The sequence below is a fragment of the Nannospalax galili genome, unplaced genomic scaffold (genome assembly GCF_000622305.1).
Source record: "Nannospalax galili isolate Female #2095 unplaced genomic scaffold, S.galili_v1.0 scaffold362, whole genome shotgun sequence".
Lineage (NCBI taxonomy): Eukaryota > Metazoa > Chordata > Mammalia > Rodentia > Spalacidae > Nannospalax > Nannospalax galili.
In genome coordinates this window covers 2,554,384-2,572,641 of record NW_008348785.1, presented here as the reverse complement: position 1 = coordinate 2,572,641, position 18,258 = coordinate 2,554,384, and the positions used below count along the sequence as shown (strand labels likewise).

The window sequence follows — 18,258 nt, the reverse complement described above, 5'->3', positions numbered from 1 at the left end:
TAATTATATTAATTCAACTGTAAACCTAAAAATTTACAGCCAATTTTGAAAGAGATGCATCCTACCTCAGGAAACCGTTATTGAATATGTCAATTGTGTTGTAAAGATATGCTTCTTCTAAGTATGTTGTTATTAAATAAATCATTTTTAAAAATTTAAAAAAAAAAAAAAAGAATAAACATTATATTGCTTCTGACTTTTTGGCAAGCACATAACTAGGTTTGAATGGCATGCTTAGACAAAAATTAAAAAGCAGAGTGAAAACTATCTATCCTGAGACTCCAGTGCTACAGGCCAAGTACCATGAACTGCAATGGCTGGGACCAGAGGGGTCCCAATTTGGGGATGTTTGCATATACATACAGAGAGGAGGATAGCTTTGGAAAGGGACCCATGTCTAAACGTGAAACTCACTTACATATTTCACATACGCAGCCTGAAGTAATCCCACACAATACTTTCAGTGCACCTGCATTTTGTTATGACCTGTCCCTTGGGGTCAAGTGTGGGATCTTCAACCTCTGGTTGTCAAAACATTTCAGATTTGGGTTATTTTGGCTTCTCAGATTAGGGATGCCTGATAATCATAAGGAACCGGCAAAGGAACTTGGGTAGGACACAGACAATTAAATGACAGACAAGCAACGCCAGAGGAGAACCATGCATTCCTGAGATGCACGTGCCTCCGGAGCGTGTGGAACTAGACAGCACTTCACAGCAGTGGTTCTCAACCTGGCTGTGGCCAGAATCACTGCTGCCTGTACCCGCCCCACCCCACTCCATCAAATGACACTCTTGGGTAAGGTCAGGCACAGCAAGTTTCTCAAAAGCTCCCTAGGAATGTCACAGGTTGCATGTCAAGATGAAGAGCTATAGGCAATCACCACGTGCTGAAGGAAGGAAAACCATTTCCCTCTAGGGATGAGCTCCCTGAGAGGTTACCTAATCCCAAGTGGCCAGCCCTAGACACAGGTGCACACAAGTAGCAGAAATGGACTCAGTGTAGTGTGTGTGTGTGTGTGTGTGCGTATGTGTATCTAGGTATATTATGTAACAAAAATAATCAAAGAAGAGGACAAGCGGTTGAGAGGGAGTGGGGACATGGGAGGAGGTGGTGGGAAGGGGAGGAATAGAAATAAGGCAAAGACAACACTCAGGTATGAAATTCTCAAAAAAAAAATTTTTAATTTTTTTTAAAAAGCTCCCTCGTTGATTCTAAAGTGCAGCCACTGCTGGAATCCCCAGAATGCGCAGCAGGGACCCTGGAGGGTGATAAACCAGGCACAGAAGCATCAAGCCTCCACTGCTTTTATTATCAACACCATCAAAGTCAGTCCTTCATACCTACTGCTCCTACAACCTCTGCTGACGTAAGAGGCATTCAAGGAGGAGTGGAAGGGAGTGTTCTGACCAGACTAACAAAATAAACCAGATTTTCCAGGTGCTATATGACTAATGAAGGCAGAAAACAAAATGTCTACAAGGAACAAACACCAGGTCACACTAGCTCAACATGCCTTCAGGTTGTTGACCTGTATTCTGGATAACGTCAACCAATACAATCAGATCATGCTCTATATAAGAGACTTGGTCACAACCTAGTCAACAGCTACCGAGGACTGCCCCCAACCAGTACTTCAAGAATAGTCTAGAGTCCAATGTGTTATGAACGGACCTTTGGTTTCTCTAATGACAATGGCATTCAGCAGTCCTTTTCCTCTCACAGCAGTCACCACATCGGAGGGCAGCTTCATGAGCTCCTTCCTCAGGATAGCACCCATCTTGTCTGCATTTTCAGCAAGCTTCTCTTCTTCCAACACCTATGTTTTAAGAAAAATGGTACAAATGTTTATACCGCCCCAGGGCAATCCACATAAGGCAGCTGGGCTTTAAGCAAAGGGAACCCATGATGAGAAAGACCAACTGTACAGGCCACCTCAGGGCCTTGCTTTAGTCACAGATCTACTGCCAATCTATCGTCACAGCAAAAGAAGGGTTCAATGTGTTTAATGTCCTTATGATATTATCTAATGTCATTATCTAAACAGCTCAATGCACTAAAAATAATTTAGCTTTTTTAAAAAATATTTTATTTTTTTTTATTTTATGTGTATGCGTGTATTGGCTGCACGTAGGTAAGTGCACCTGTGTCGTGCAATGCCCAAGGATGACAGAAGAGGCTGTTGGATCCCCTGTAACTGGAGTTACAGACAGTTGTTAGCTGCCGTGTGGGTGCTAGGATTCAAACCCAGGTCTTCTGCAAGAACAGCCAGAGTTCTTAACTGCTGAGCTATCTCTTCAGCACCCATAATTTAGCTTTTAAACTGCAACAGAATTTCCCTTTTTCCCATAAAAAGTCTATCCTTGGAGATTATATAATACCTATACCTTAAGTCTAAAAATATTAGAAATTTCCCAGGCTAGCTTCAGACTTGTGATCCTCCTGCCCTGACTTTGTTATTTGTGTGGTGTCAGAAAATGGAACCAGGCCTCACTCTACCACTGAACTAGCAGACCTCCAGCCCTCAAATCCACATTTTAGAAAAGGAAGCAGAGCTCAGTGGTCCCAGTATCTAGGCAGCTACCACGGGAGGATTTTGAGCTGGCCAGCTTGTAATTTACTTTACAGAGTAAATTCCAGGCCAGTGTGCACTAGTGAGACCTTGACTCAAACAAATAAACAGAGACAAACAAAAGAAAGTAAACAATGCTTGCTAAACCAAAGAGGCCTCCCAGAGGAACACAGCCTATCAGTCAAGGCTTGACTTGCTAGCTTACTTTTTGAGAATTCCTTGCTTCTAAAATCTTTTCCCACTATTTCCTCTTCTCTGATACCTGACAATTCTATTATATTTCTTATTACACCAGGACCTGAGGTACAAATTACTTCAACACTACTTAAAATGGGAATCGTTTGGCTATATCAGTTTTCACCTCAAGGGCTGCAATGGCCACTCGGCAGCCTAGTGGATTTCCACCGTACGTTGACCCATGTTCCCCTGGTTTAATAGTCAGCATTATCTCATCATCACACAGCACTGCAGACACCTGAAAGACAGCAAAGCCATCATGACATTTCTCAGATTCTTAGCACAGCAGGAACACAGACATCTCTATGAAGATGATACTAAATTTCTATAAAGTTTCAACATAAAAGAGTTTACATCTTCCCTGTAATTCCCAGTAATACCCAAGATATACCCCAATATACCATAGGTACATGAAGCACACTTTAATGGCACAAAAAAGTATAGTACATTTTGGGAGAAAGCTATTTTTGCAATGATATAATTTATAGTCCTTTCCAAAATGCTTCACTTAGAAAACAAACCTGAGCATTCTCTTCCAGAAGACAACTTAGTCTCTACAGCAGAAACGACCATCCTTCAAAGCCCTTTAATCTCACCTATTACTGGTTTTAGATAGAAACCCAAGAAGAACAAAACTACAACAAAACAGTTCTCAATTCTATGTGCGTTGTTAATGGCTTTAAACAGCAATGCTACACTTCTGGGAAGTGGGGAGAAGGGGGCACTTCTGAGAGAAACTTCCATCCACACCAAATACCACAGCAAATCCTGAGGCACACACTCCATTCTTTGGTCAAAATCAACTAAGTAGGTCACACTAGTGAACCCAAAAATGCTTTTACTGCCGAGGCTCCAGGCAGTCTGTAGCACACTCAAACCCCCTGAAGGTATCAGAGTCACAACAGGTAGCTGTTAAAGAGGAGAGTGTTTCAGGAGAGAAGGAACTAGAAAGAAAGGCCCAGAGCTGAACTTACAGGATACAGGCCACCAGAAAGGGCCTTCCCAAGAAGAACCATGTCAGGTCTGACATTCTCATGATCAACAGCCAGCCATCGACCAGTTCTGGACAACCCCGTCTGTATTTCATCAGCAATAAACAGGACCTAGCAAGAAACAGCACAGGAACACTAACTGTCATTTTCACTACCACAGTGGCCAGTATTTGACTCCCTTCCCCCAACAAAAGTGTTGCCTGACATGCCCTCCAACCTCTGAAGATGTTCTAATTAGCCACACAATTTCAAGGGTGTCCTATGGTAAAGCTGTGGACATACTGCTTCCTGTGTCAGACTACTACCTCCCAGGGGCCCATTTGGCAGCACTCTGCATAGTAGAAAGGCACTCATACAAACATGAAGAGCTTGCAGGGCTTTCATGGCTCCAACTACACTCCAGGAGCAATTCACTTAATTATCCCACGCATAATTATCAAATGGTTCCTGGAATTCTCAATGGCAAGCAAACTATACTAACATTAGCTTTGATGGGAGAAGGGGAAGGTCCTAACTTTTGGAGCGAAGCGACATATGACGAGGGCTGGGGGGGATTAAAGGAGTGCAGGCTCCGAAGAGGAAACTCACGATGAGCACCGGAGGTCTGTGGCTCTGACCACAGCTCAGCGTCCGGCTAGTGTCCTAGAGACTGAAAAGTTAACTTTCATGCACATTTCTAAGCACTAGGAAGTTCCTCAACTCTTGGGAATGTCTCCCTCTAGTGAAAGGCGACTCTCTCATCCCAGCAGTAGAGTTCAAAGACGCACAGCTGGTTTGGCCCTATTACAAAGCTAGCAGGATAACCTGGTGCCTGGTGCAGAGTTCCCGCACTCCTGTTAGGTATCCTGGATCTGGAACAACAACACCAGCTTCACCCTGAATTGGTTCAACCATGAAGGCAGCAACATTGGGATCCTGAAGTGCACGCTACAAAAAAAAAAAAAAAAAAAAAAAAAAAACAGAAGTTTTAACAGCTTCCTTTCTACCATGTTTGACAATCTGGAATCATATACTATGCATATTTTCCTGTCAAGAATAAGTAATGAAGCTGGGCTGTGGTGGGTCACACTTGTAATTCTAGGACTCAGGAAGCACCACACACCTGGTTTTTTATGCTGTTTTGTGGTTTGGTGTGTGTGTGTGTGTGTGTGTGTGTGCGCACGCGCATGTACAGACAGGGTCCTGTATGAAGCCCAGGCACATCTCACCTTCCTCACACTCCAGAGTGCTGGTTTTACTGGTATGTACCATCATGCACAGATTATCCCTATATTTTTCTTTTTTTAAATTTTTATTTATTTTTATTTTATGCGTATGAGTGGTGTTTTGCTTCCATGTTTATAAGTGTATCATATGTCTGCAATGCTCACAGAGACCAGAAGAGGGCACTGGACACCCTGGAGCTAGAATTACAGGCATTGTCAGCCACCATGTGGGTGCTGGGAACCAAACCCTGCAAGAGCAGCCAGTGCTCTTAACTGCTGAGTCATCTCCCTAGCCCCATCCCTACATTTTTCTAACAATATGTATTATAAATAAAACCTACAGTAAGTAGTCTATTAAAGCCATCTTGGGGACGTTTTGTTTAGTTTTACACAAGCATTAGGGGAAAGAATGTAGCTAAGTTCGACAGCAACTGCCTAGCATCTGCAAGGCTTTGGGTTCTCTCCTTAGCACCACAGAAACACAACAAAACAAACAACAGTTCATAAATTTATGATAAAAGTGAGTTTTCACTAGGTGGGATACTAACTGCCATTACTAAGAAGTCTGAAATCTTGGCCTAACTTAAGATGAATTTTCAAAGACTCATTTAACTTTGTGTGTTTATTTATTCTGCAGTACTGGGGATGGAGCCCAGGGCTTCACACAAGCTGTTCTACAGCGGAACAATCTCCCCAGTCTTTGTTAATGTATTTTTAATTCACATATTGAACAGGTAATAATTCATTCAATAATTCCCAGTTACTCTAAGCCAAGCACATGGACCCTGACACACCTCAAGTGCAGGCAGATCATTATATGGGATGATTTCAAAGCCCGGCATGAAAGGTCCAAAGCCTTCATAACTGGTTGGGTCTGTGGAACTGGAGACTGCAGACAGTGTTCGGCCCCAGAAGTTTCCAGCTGGAAGAGAGAGGCAAAGAGTGACTGTCCCAGGGACACCCACGAATTCAGCAAGCACAAAACACCTCAGAAAGTCGGACTAAAAATAAACCAAGGGTCTGCTCTAGAGAACCTCCAGTGAGCTTTCAATTATTCAAGCTAAATCTGATATTAAGCCCAAAGGCTCATCTGACACAGGGTCGGTAGATCTGGCCGGCCTTGCAATTGCTATTTTAGGCCCATCTCTATTAAGCTCACTTGACTGTCATACAGCACTTTTCTCAGAACCATTCCAAGCCCGACACCAAGCACCACCAACCGAGACGCTATAGTTTTCTACACAGGGAAGGTGGATTTCTGACGGGAATAAGAAAGCGAATCTCGTTCATAGAGAATTAGCAGCTTCCTTTTGAAAACTACTGCAGGCCAACTACTCAGCAGAATGCATTTTCAAATACATTTACAGCAAAGGCCCTCAGGCAATCCAAACACTTTCCATTTTGCCTTCCTTAGTATAATCTTCAATAATGCAAAATGAAACAGATGTCTGCCTTCCTTCAGGATCACTTTGTGTCCATTAATAAATGTGTTGAGGGACCTCCTAAAGGTCAGGCACTGCTCCAGGAGCAGGGATGGAATGGTAATCAGTGTGGCAAGCGCCTGTGCTCAGAGCTTACTCTCTAGTAGGAAGCAAACATATTATAAGCCAGCAAAGCGAATGAACTGGGTCATTCAGATGGGGGTTAAATTCAACCAAGAACAGTGTAAAGCAGGAGAGGGGTGGAGGTCACCCACATAAGGGTGTTTTCTCTCTCTCCTCTCCACCATCTCTTCCAGCAGCACTCAAGGGACTCACTCCTGGGTTGCTGCATCGTAGCTCTTGGCATCTCCAAGCCTTCCTCTTGCAAAAGCCTCTCTCTCATGAGTCAGCCCATCTTTTTCTCACCCACAGAGAGCAGCCCACTGATCCTGACCGGGCTTGTTTAAGACCGCATGCACTATGAGGCCAGGAGCCTAGGTTCTCTCCCACCTAACCAGAGGGAATCTCACTACCTGTAGCTCACCCTACAGACATAGGGACTTTTGAGTGTGGAGAGTCTTCCACTGTCTCTCCACTCCACTGACTCACCAGCCTCTTTTAATACTTGGGGGAAAACACCTTTCAACTATGAGAGAAACTAGACACAGTGTATAAGAGACAGCCAGGCTATCTTACGATTAAAATTCAACATTTTTTTAATATTTTATTTCTTATTTTATTTTATGTGTATGCATGTATTGCCTGCATGTAGGTGAGTGCACCCGTGTCATGCAGTGCCCAAGGTAGATGGAAGAAGCCGTTGGATCCCCTGGAACTGGAGTTATGGACAGTTGTTAGCTGCCATGTGGGTGCTGGGATTCGAACCCAGGTCTTCTGCAGAACAGTCAGTGTTCTTAACTGCTGAGCCATCTCTCCAGCCCCCAAAATTCAAGATTTTAAAATGGTAAATTACAGGCAGCACCAAAAGAGTCACAGCCATGCTGCCCGGTTGAGCCTGTTTTTCTGCCTCACTCAGAAAAGTGTTACTCTCTCCTTTTCTCTTCCTTTCAGCCTTTCTCTTTTGGGTGCCGGCAGGATAGATACGCTCTCTCTGACACTCCGCACGTGTTCACTGCTTCTCTGAAGCCCTCACCCTAGCCGTGTGTCTGACCTGCATGTTGCCGTCACACCAACAACTTGGCTTTCCCTCTTCCTCTTCTCTCTCCCTCCTCTGGGCAGCTACCGAGATTTACAGCTTGCCTGCCCTGGGATTGTTCTTCTAAACTTTAATAAGACAATCCCTGGCTTTAAAAAACAAAAAGGTGAGTCAGAGAGTTGTGCAAACATTTCTTCTCTAGATAAGTAATCCATCACCTCAGTACAAATTGCCCCTGCCATCGTTCTCATGCTACAGGTTTCAGTACGTAACTGTGCATGCTCACAAGGCAAAATGACTGTCATTACCACAGGGATGAATTCTAACCATGAAATCCACACATACCGTTTTTAATTAAAATCAAAACAAAAAGTTGGACCTACCTTTTAAGCACCATACAAACACAAAGATTGCATCATCCCAATTAACCGTAAGTGTCCCTAACAAGAATCCGAGGTATTCCTCTTCAAACCTTTCTCAGAAGTGTAACAAAAGGCAGTTTCTGGCCTCTTGTTCCCAATAACTTCCAGGAGCAGTACACAAAGGCACATCCAATACTAAGGCTAAAATGCTGGCTGCATTTAGACGTAGCTTCGCGGTAGGACACTTGCCTAGCAAAGACAGGGCCTGCATTTGAAACTCAGCACCACAAACAAAAAAATTAACTAGACAACTGCTAAAATCTAATAAGCAGATGAGAAATTAAAACATACAGTCATTCATTTCAGAAAAGAGGGTTACAGAGTTAGAAGGAAAAGTCACAGCCAGGGACAGGGCTCAGGAGCAGAGCACTGCCTGGCGTCCATCACACTTAGGTTCACTCCCCAGCATCACAAAAAAGGGGAAAAGGAAAATACCTTATGTGAAGAACTAACATAGAAATTCAAGAAGGAATTCCACTCACTTTTATAAAACAGCCCTAAATAATGTGTCACATAAATGAAACAGCGGTATATTTACATTATAACAGTTAACGAATTTACATACCTGCAAAAATAATCTTGGCTTTGTATTTCTGAATGCCTTTCACAGTGTAGCCCCAACGACGAGCGAGCTTACAGGCAGTCTCTCCAGCCTCCACTCCTATTGGGGTATAGATGCTCAGATTTAACTAATGTTTTAAATTATCAGAAAATAAGTTGGCATGGTGGTGCACAACTTAATTCTAGTTACTTGAGAAGTTGAGGCAGGAAGATTTAAGCTCAAGGTCACCCTAGACAATCTATCAATACAGATAAATAAGTGATCATCTTCTTGGGAATTTAACAAAACAAGGAAATGCTTTACCTGTATTCATAGGAAGAACTTTGTGGTAGTTGAAAAGCTTTGTAATGTACTCCTCATATTCACCGAGCACATTATTGTAGAAAGCCCGAGACGTTAAGGTCAGCTTGTCCATCTGACTCTTCATGGCAGCCACAATCTTGGGATGGCAATGCCCTTGGCTGACAGCACCATAAGCACTCAGGAAGTCAAAGTACTGCCTGCCTTCCACATCCCAAACATAGATACCTAAAATACACAGGGAAGGAAGATGAGTTTAGAAAACTGCTGTATGCCGTAACCTCCCCACCCCGCAATAAAGACTGAAAAAAGAAACCCTCTGAATGCCCACATATAAAACTCTATCTAATATAGTTGTATGGCTAAGGTTTGGTTTAGCTCAAGCTTAATGAACATTGAAGCATCTATTTAAGAGAATAATAGAAAAAGGTTACAAACTCTGGAGTGCTACCTTTACCCAATTTTAACATTCAGGAACCAAAATGAGAATTTAAAAGCAAAAAGTTACATACAGACAAAAATCCGGAAAGTATTTGATTATAATTTTTAAAAAGGAAAATAAGCGCCGGGCATGGTGGTGCACACCTTTAATCCCAGCACTCGGGAGGCAGAGGCAGGTGGATCTCTATGAGTTCAAGGCCAGCCTGGTCTATGTAGTGAGTTCCAGACCAGCTTTCCAATGCCGTCTTCTGACCTCTGTGGGCCCTGCACAACCCAGGTACAGTTACATACATGCAGGCAATATAGCCATAAATAAAAATAATAATAAGATTTTAAAAACAAGAGCACTGGCTGCTCTCAGAGGACCCAGGTTCAGTTCCCAGCACCCACATGGCAGCTAACAACCATCCACAACTCCAGTTCCAGGGGATCTGACAGCCTCTTCTAGTTTCCACAGGCACTGCATGACACAGGTGCACTTACATACGTGCAAGCAAAACACTCATACACATAAAATAAAAATAAATAAATAATTTTTTTAAAAAAAAAGAAAGAATACTGCTTAGGAGCTCAAGATACACTGCAGTGGTACCGCACCTGACTTGAGGTCCTGGGTTCAATCCCATAGCACAAGAATCAACAAGACTACAACTAAGGAATCGATTCGGACAACTGGACCTGACAAGTGGCTGTGACTCAAGGTCTAAAGTTCTCTTTTGTTATAAAGGACAGAAATGAAATTTGGATTAGTGCTGTATCAGTGTTAAGTTGTGGATTCTGATAGCCATAAATGATAAAGTTCCTGTGGACTCTATCTTGGGAAAGACATACTAAGTATCCAGGTATGAAGAGGTATCAAGGCTACAACTTCTCCAACGGCTCAGAAAACAAGGTGTATGTGGGGGTGGAAGAGGAAGACAGAGAACACTGCAGAACATTTCAATATTACCGTCATGATTTTTCTGAGTCTAGAGTTATGCTAAAATAAAAGCAAATCATAAGGTAACAAGAGAATGACAGCAGTTCACGGAGTTTCCTATCTCTGCCGCGCAGTCCTCTGATGCAGGTGCCAGACACCCAGTGAAAGCTGGAGGAGCCCATCTACAACGGACATCCAATAAGTCTTGGAACACAGACACTGAGAAAGTTTAAAAGTACTAATTCTTATAAAGCATTTCAAACAAAAGTGGGGGTGAAGTCATTCAAAACATACCTTTTCCTCTCTCCAGGGCTACAGGTAAAGGGTGGTAATTGTGTGCACCATACTTAGATTCCCTTTCAAAAATGTAGTCGGAGGATGGAGGGCCTTGGACTGTCTTTTTAGTTGCCACAGATGCAGCAGAAGTCACTGAAGAGTGAACTCCTCGACAAAGAATGGCCGCAGCCTGCAAACGTGCTAGTTTGGAAAACATTGTGTGGTTCCTCCAGGAAGAGCAAAGCAAAGAGCTGTCCAAAGAAAAGAGAAGAAGTGGAAAAATGAGAACCTTTCCAGAGCCAATGTATGTCAGCTCACTAAGGGTCTGCTGAGCACCTACCAGCGTATCAGGCATTATCCTACCAGAGGGTGCACAGCATAGGGCAGGAATCAGAGGCAGGAGGCCCAGTCAGAGGTGAAGGTCTCTAGGGCAGTCACTGGGTAGGAACAAGGACTAGGGTCCCTTTTCTGCCTTTTTTTTTCTTTTTTTTGTTTTTTTTTTTTTTTTCTTTTTTCTTTTTTGAGCCCACACTAGTATCCAACTCTGGGTTCAAGTGATGCTCTGGAGCTAGGACTGCCTCCTCCCCTCTTCAGCCTCCTATCTCTACCCCCTATTTTACATTTCGACTTTGTCTTAGTATACGAGGAGTCAAACAATTAATAAAGAATGTGGTTACACATGGGTGAGATAATCCCAGCATTTGGGAGGCAGAAGCAGGAGGATCAACACATCTAGGCCAGCCTGGTCTACCACAGCAAGTCCCAGACCAGCACAGGCTACAAAGAGCCTCTGCCTCAAAAAAAAAAAAAAAAAAAAGGAAGAAGAGGAGGAGGAGGAGGAGAGGAGGAAGAGAAAAGAAAAGAAAGAAAAAAATGTGATTTCTATTAAGATAAAAGGGATCATCCTAAAAGAGGAAAAGCAGCTGTAGACAGGAAAGGCGACTCTGAGGGGACGGGAGGGAGGGACTTAGCCCCAAAGATTAAAACTACAAAAGGTAAACCCGTCATTTAGCACAAATATCTAAAACTTCTGTAAATCAAATTTATCATAAACAAAAACAAAAGGAAAAAACAGGGGAAAATATTTTGTAGTTTGTTAAGAATCATAAATAACTTTTAGAGTAACACATACAAAACATTATATAAACATGAAAGATGAAAATAGGCAATTTCCAAAGAATCTGCTCTGCTAGGATAGTTGTTTCTACAATTCCCAGTGCCCCAACCACATACACAGAGGTGCCAGAAAATCAACTACGTGGTGGGGAGAAAGCGTAATTAAGACCTAGAGAACAAACTACACACAGCTCAGGTGGCTGTATGAATTCCAGTATTAAAAGCCGAGCACGTTGCTGCTCACTTGTTATTTAAGCGCTGCAGAAGCACGAGACTCTCCCTCCCCACTCTAGCCTGCACCAGCGCTCCACCCACTTCTGTGCACGCAGCTTACCACTTAGGTGATGGTAAGCACTCGAGGAGGGACTAAGAATTAAAAGGAAAGAGAACGTGCGTAGGGACCATGTCGGAGGCAGAGAGGAACCATTTTCAAAATGAATTCAAGACTAGGGGGAAATTACCAAAAGCCAGGCATAGTTATGATGTCTAGATACACTTTTAAAAAAGAAAAACAGTTAATCTATGTTTCAACGGCACTCTATAACAAGTCAATACATGCAAAATCTTAGCATTCTTGATTTGAGCTGCCAAATCAGCATATCACAGGGCTTGGCTTACTTCCCTTTCAACTTGGCTCTCACTCCCCAGTAAAAATCCAGTGTGTTCAGGAATTTACAATCATTAATCAAAACCCAGTACTCCATCTTGTTTGCCAAAGACTCACCACTATTCTTTCTTCCCACAGTTCAGACCAGAATACAGATTTGTAACCCAAGATCCAGGAACAGTCTTGAGAGGGTCCAATAACTCCTAAAATAAAAAACACAATTAAATGCAAAGGCACATTTTCCTAAGGAGGAGGTCCATAACTTCCAGCGCATTTTCTCTCAAACTAACCGAAAGAGGTAAGACAAGAATCCTTAGGCTGGAGAGGACTGCCCAAAAAAAGGAGTAAATGAACTAAACAAAACAAACACCACTGCAAAGTGCGAGATCTGGTTTACAGCTTCTTCCTTAGACTCTTCACATCTGTACAGTATATACCTACTGTTTGACCGACTACCTTAAAGTACTATCAGTTCAGCAAATAAATACAATGTGGTTTCTCAGATGATACTTAGCAGACCCAACTGGAGCTCTGATAATAACTGAGCCACTATAAAGCTTCAAAAGTGTTTGTACTTAAACCAGTAATTTTACTCCCAAGATTTCACTGTAAAGAAAAACTCTGAAATGTGGTGAAACACTGGTAAATAAAAAATGCTCAATAACATCAGAATGGGTCAACAGAATCATATACATTATATGTACAACCATCTGTTTCAGTGAAGAAAATAAAATTATATATACAGGATATTTAGTTATATAAAAAATATAAGGAAAAACTATCAAAACAGAAGAAACATAAAGGTCACTAGAACTCTCCTCCCTCCTTTCTTTTTCTGAGGGTCTCACTGTGCAGCCCTGGCTGGCTTGGAATTCACTATGTAGACCAGGCTGACCTGGAATTCACAGAGATTCATCTGCTTCTGCCTCTTTCTCAGCCTCTTGAATGTTGGGATTAAAGCCGTGTGTCACCATGCCCCATAACTACTCTGTTTTCTACAGCCATAAATTAATAAGAAAGAGACACTAAGAATGAACTTGAACTTGGCCTGAATTACTTGACAAACAGACTAGGCAAAAGCAAAATCAAATCAAAAGGATCTGGTAAGCTTTGCGGGAACAATGTGGTCTACCGAAAGGCAAAGCCAGAGCTCCTCAGAAGCAGAGCCTCAGGTCCACAAGCTCTTCTGTTCCCAGGGTCGGATATTTTGCCAGCAAAGTCTACAGCTCTGTGACCTTTTTTGGCAGGCAGAAAAACACTCAAAAAACTAGTTATTAAAAAACAATTCTGCTGGGCGTGGTGGTGCATACCTTTAATCTCAGCACTCAGGAAGCAAAGGCAGGTGGATCTCTGTGAGTTCAAGGCCAGCCTGGTCTACATAGTGAGTTCCAGGACAGCTTGGGCTACAGGGAGACCCTGTCTCAAAAAGACCAAAAAAATAAAAAATAAAATAAAAAATAAAATTCTAAAAATTCTTTTAACAGTATATCTTTAATTTTTAATAACTACATGATTACAAGAAGCATTTCATTACAGCTTTAACATATTCAGTAACACACTCCAGAGCAAGAGTACATCTCTTTCACAAGTGGCTGTTAAATTTCTAGGTTCACAGTTGAATAGTTATACAATATTGAACTCAGTATAAGCCCTGTAAGACATAAAATTGAATGAGTTAACCTTTAAAAAAGATCTCCATTTCATTTTAGAATATATTGTTCCTTGCAGAATATATTTTTGCTACTAACACTGAGATGTTGGCACATGCATCTCTAATCTGTATGTATCTGATTATTACTAGTCATAATTGGTTGCACTTGGATCCTTGGCACCTATGTATGTCTATAAAGTCATCGGGTAGATTTCAGTGGTAATGTTTATCACCTCTACTAATTAGCCTGATGTAAATTTTCATGCTTCCTCCTCAAATATAATACATTTTTTTAATTTGTTGATTTTGTGTGTGTGTGTATATCACACAGAACATCCCAAACCATCTTATTCAACTATTTAACAGTATATCTTAACATGTTAAAATAAAACTGCAAGTAATTGCTAAGAGGGTTGGGGGCTATAATCCCAGCATCTGGAGGCTGAGGCAGGAAGGTCTCCAGCCTAAGGCCAGCCTCAGCTGACTGGTGAGACTCTGACTCAAAACAAAATCCATTAAAAAGACTGCAAGGAAAAAGAATCTTTTGAGATTATCTAAATTCGATATTCTCATTTTGCACAAGAATTACCTGCTCAGCTAATACCTATTTACCTGCCCAGTCCCCTCAATTTTATAAGTAGTTGTATCAATAGCAAAACATAAACATTCAAAATATTACTAGTATTCTTAAAGTTCTCAAAGATGATCTCTCAATTTAACTCAACTGAAAAAGGTCACAAGTTGCCCACACCATGATGTACCAGAACCCAGTCAACACATTTCTATTAAAGAAGCCTCTGTGTTCAGGTTACTGCGCTTGGCAGAAATATTAGAACAGAATTAAGATGGACTTAAAAATAGCCAACATCAATAATTTTCTCTTCCAAACTGGCTTGGAAAATGGTTAAGCGTAGGGAAGAAAATCCAGTGTTTTATAATTCAGATTAAAATTCTATCTGTGGATCTTAAGAGCATTTCTAGATGAATTTGTCAGTCTTTCTGAATTTCAGTTTTGCCGTTTGTCAAACTCAGCCAAAACCATCCAAGGGTGCAGTAAAGAGCCCATGCTGAAGCGCAGAGTTCAGCACAAAGGAGCCCTTCAGTTTCCTTCTGCCCTTAAACTCACAGGGCCACTAGCCAATTTCTACAGTTAAAAAAAAAAAGTATCCTGGTTCCTAGTTCCTCTTTTAAACTGTATTTTTTAATTTGAAACAAAGAATTCTCTCAGGCTGAGGCTCAGCTGGTAGAGTGCTTGCCTGACATGTATGAAGCCTCAGGTTCAATCCTCAGCATCAAATAAACCACAGACGTGAAGGCAGGAGTCAGGAGTTCAGAGCCATCCCCAAGCATGTAAGAGTCAAGGGCCAACCTTGGAAACATGAGACCCTGCCTCAAAAAATGAAATAAACTTCCTTGATTTAAAAATTAGAAGGCAGGAGTCAGGAGTTCAGAGCCATCCCCAAGCATGTAAGAGTCAAGGGCCAACCTTGGAAACATGAGACCCTGCCTCAAAAAATGAAATAAACTTCCTTGATTTAAAAATTAGAAGGCAGTAGTCAGGAGTTCAGAGCCATCCCCAAGCATGTAAGAGTCAAGGGCCAACCTTGGAAACATGAGACCCTGCCTCAAAAAATGAAATAAACTTCCTTGATTTAAAAATTAGAAGGCAGTAGTCAGGAGTTCAGAGCCATCCCCAAGCATGTAAGAGTCAAGGGCCAACCTTGGAAACATGAGACCCTGCCTCAAAAAATGAAATAAACTTCCTTGATTTAAAAATTAGAAGGCAGGAGTCAGGAGTTCAGAGCCATCCCCAAGCATGTAAGAGTCAAGGGCCAACCTTGGAAACATGAGACCCTGCCTCAAAAAATGAAATAAACTTCCTTGATTTAAAAATTAGAAGCAGACAAGGTAATTAGCTACTTAAGAACTGTTAACTTTCTGCTACGCATCACTACTATACAGATCAGCCTTTTTCTATCTTTTCCTTTGAGTTGACCATGGTAAGTCCCTCTTCAAGCTGTCCAGAACTTGGCAGACTTTTATCATAGGTCCTAATACTTCAGGACACTTGATTTCATGCAGTCCCCACTGTGAGGTTCTTTTTTTATATTTTTTTATTTTATGTGCATAAGTGTAGTGCTTGCATGTATGTAAGTGCACCTGTGTCATGCAATGCACACAGAGGTTAGAAGGCTGCATCAGATCACCTGGAGCTGGAGTTGCAGACAGTTGCTAGTTGCCATATGGGTGCTGGGAATCAAACCCAGGTCTCCTGCAAGAGCAGCCAGTGCTCTTAACCACTGAGCCAACTCTTCAGTCCCTAGACTCTTGTTTCTAAAAAGGACAGCAGCCAAGTTTTAAAATTCGCAGTCCTGGTAAGGGTCTTCTGCTAGTATTCTTTGTCTGGCAAGGGAATGGCTTCGTTCCTGAACACATTTAGGACTCCTGAAGGCAGCAAGGTGGCAACAGAAAGTGACCAGGACACCAGAAGTAATGAGGACACCTGTCCTTAACCAAGGTGAGTTAACTCTGAGAGGCTGGCTGTGCCTCTTGCTCATCTTTCCCAGTATTCACTAGAGAACTAAGAGCTTTCAGTCAAAATAATGTGATGGAAGCTGTTGCCACAGATCTAGCAGGACTCAGGGCCTGGAAATGCAAACCAAGTACTCTTAACAAGCTGACCACATAGCTTGAATGCTGTAAGCAGTCCAGTCATTTCAGGCTATGATTACTCTTCCCCTATGAATCCACTGGAATGTTTCCACAGTAGAATTTGGAAGGTTGCATCTGCAAGAATTTGTTTAGCCTGCCTTATTAAATATCATTTTCTTAAATTACTCTAAAAGAATCATTAGTGTAAAGTCATACAAAAGCCATTGGAAATATTCAGCTTGAGGAGTAAATTTGGTTTTGCTATTGTCAAATATTGACTTACCCTGAGGTAACCATTCGCAAATACCGGCCTTATTTTTTTGAAGTTCTGCCAACAAACACTTGGTTTTTACGTAACCAATATTCTGGCTAAAATTCACCTCAAGTGCGTCACCGGCAAACTACTAAAGCAATACAACTGCAGGATTGGACCAACTATTCTGCATCCTCCACACACCTCCAAAACCTTGTCCATTCATTCCTATTTCAGAATGCATGGGATCTAGGGGCTGGAGAGATGGTTCAATGGTTAACAAGTGCTTGCTGCTCTTGCAGAGGACTCAGACCCAGTTCCCAGAACCCGCATCCAACCACCTATTAACTCCAACTCCAGGGTGACCCAAGGACTCTGACCACCACTGCACCTGCACTCACTTATACCCAGGGAGACACACATGCATAAACATAATTTTAAATAATATTTTCTAAAATAAAATATATGGGATTTAGCCTATTCTGAAGAACTCAGTAAAGAACTCAAATAACTGTAATCAAGGCTGATATGGAAGGATAATATGAGGAAAAATGCCTTTTTAAAAGTTTTTAGGGCTGGAGAGATGGCTCAGCGATTAAGAGCACTGGTTATTCTTGCAGAAGACCTGGGCTCAAATTCCAGTACCTACATGGCTTAGCTCTGGTCCCAAGGGATCGGACACCCTCTTCTGTACTCCACCAGCACACTTATATACATACAGGCATAACACTCACACACATAAAATAAAAATAAATCAAAAAATAAAATTTTTAGTAATTAAAGTTTTACTGGGCTTCTTGGGAAGGGGAGATGCAAATCTAATCTTGAACACCACAAAAAACTGTAAACCCCAAACAAGTCATTTAAATCTCGTTTTTATTATTAGATTCTACTTTCATTTTCTTTATCATTGAAAACTAGACTGTCTAAAGACTGAAGGAGAACATTTTAAGGAAAAGCATCTAGCATTTGAGTGGGTAAAATAAAGATTGGAATTACAATCTAAAATACACTTCCAGGTCCATGTGTAACTAGTTTACCTACAGAGACTCCTACAACCGCTATGGATGAGATTTAGACTGGAGAAATCAGAAGTCGATTCGTTGGCAAGCCCACTTCACCCCAAAGTCGCTTCTCTTCCCCTTCCAATATGTCTAAAAGGTAAATGCACTTCCAGGCACAATGTAGGTGACAAGGTCGGCTGGGAGCAAGAGTTCCACGGAATGAGACTAGAATTTCTTGCGGTTCTGTAACGTCTGCCCAAAGAGGGGCAGACCCCAAGGAGGGGGTTCTTTGTGCTCAAAGTAGTGTTGGCCAATCCCTTTCCACCATCCCGGCTCACTTCCTTGATGCTCTCATTTGGCCAAAGGCTGGGGGAAGAGGATGGGCAAAGGAAAGGAGTGGGCAGAGGAGAGGGGTAGGTACAGAGGAGGGGTGGGTACAGGGGAGGAGTGGGCACAGAGGAGGGGTGGACA

At 42.0% G+C, this 18,258-nt stretch overlaps 1 protein-coding gene across 1 annotated transcript in view; it reads right to left on the bottom strand.

Annotated features, from left to right (window-relative positions):
* Oat (ornithine aminotransferase) overlaps window positions 1-18,258 on the bottom strand; it is a 22,000-nt gene that overhangs the window by 2,834 nt on the left and 908 nt on the right. The window contains exons 2-10 of the mRNA XM_008846019.2: window positions 12,345-12,430; window positions 10,523-10,755; window positions 8,872-9,096; window positions 8,572-8,667; window positions 5,802-5,929; window positions 4,607-4,729; window positions 3,785-3,913; window positions 2,935-3,048; window positions 1,676-1,820 (exon numbers count right to left, since the gene is read on the bottom strand). Coding sequence (XP_008844241.1) covers window positions 1,676-1,820; window positions 2,935-3,048; window positions 3,785-3,913; window positions 4,607-4,729; window positions 5,802-5,929; window positions 8,572-8,667; window positions 8,872-9,096; window positions 10,523-10,721 — 1,159 coding nt within the window. The 5' untranslated portion in view covers window positions 10,722-10,755; window positions 12,345-12,430. The remainder of the gene's footprint in view (window positions 1-1,675; window positions 1,821-2,934; window positions 3,049-3,784; window positions 3,914-4,606; window positions 4,730-5,801; window positions 5,930-8,571; window positions 8,668-8,871; window positions 9,097-10,522; window positions 10,756-12,344; window positions 12,431-18,258) is intronic.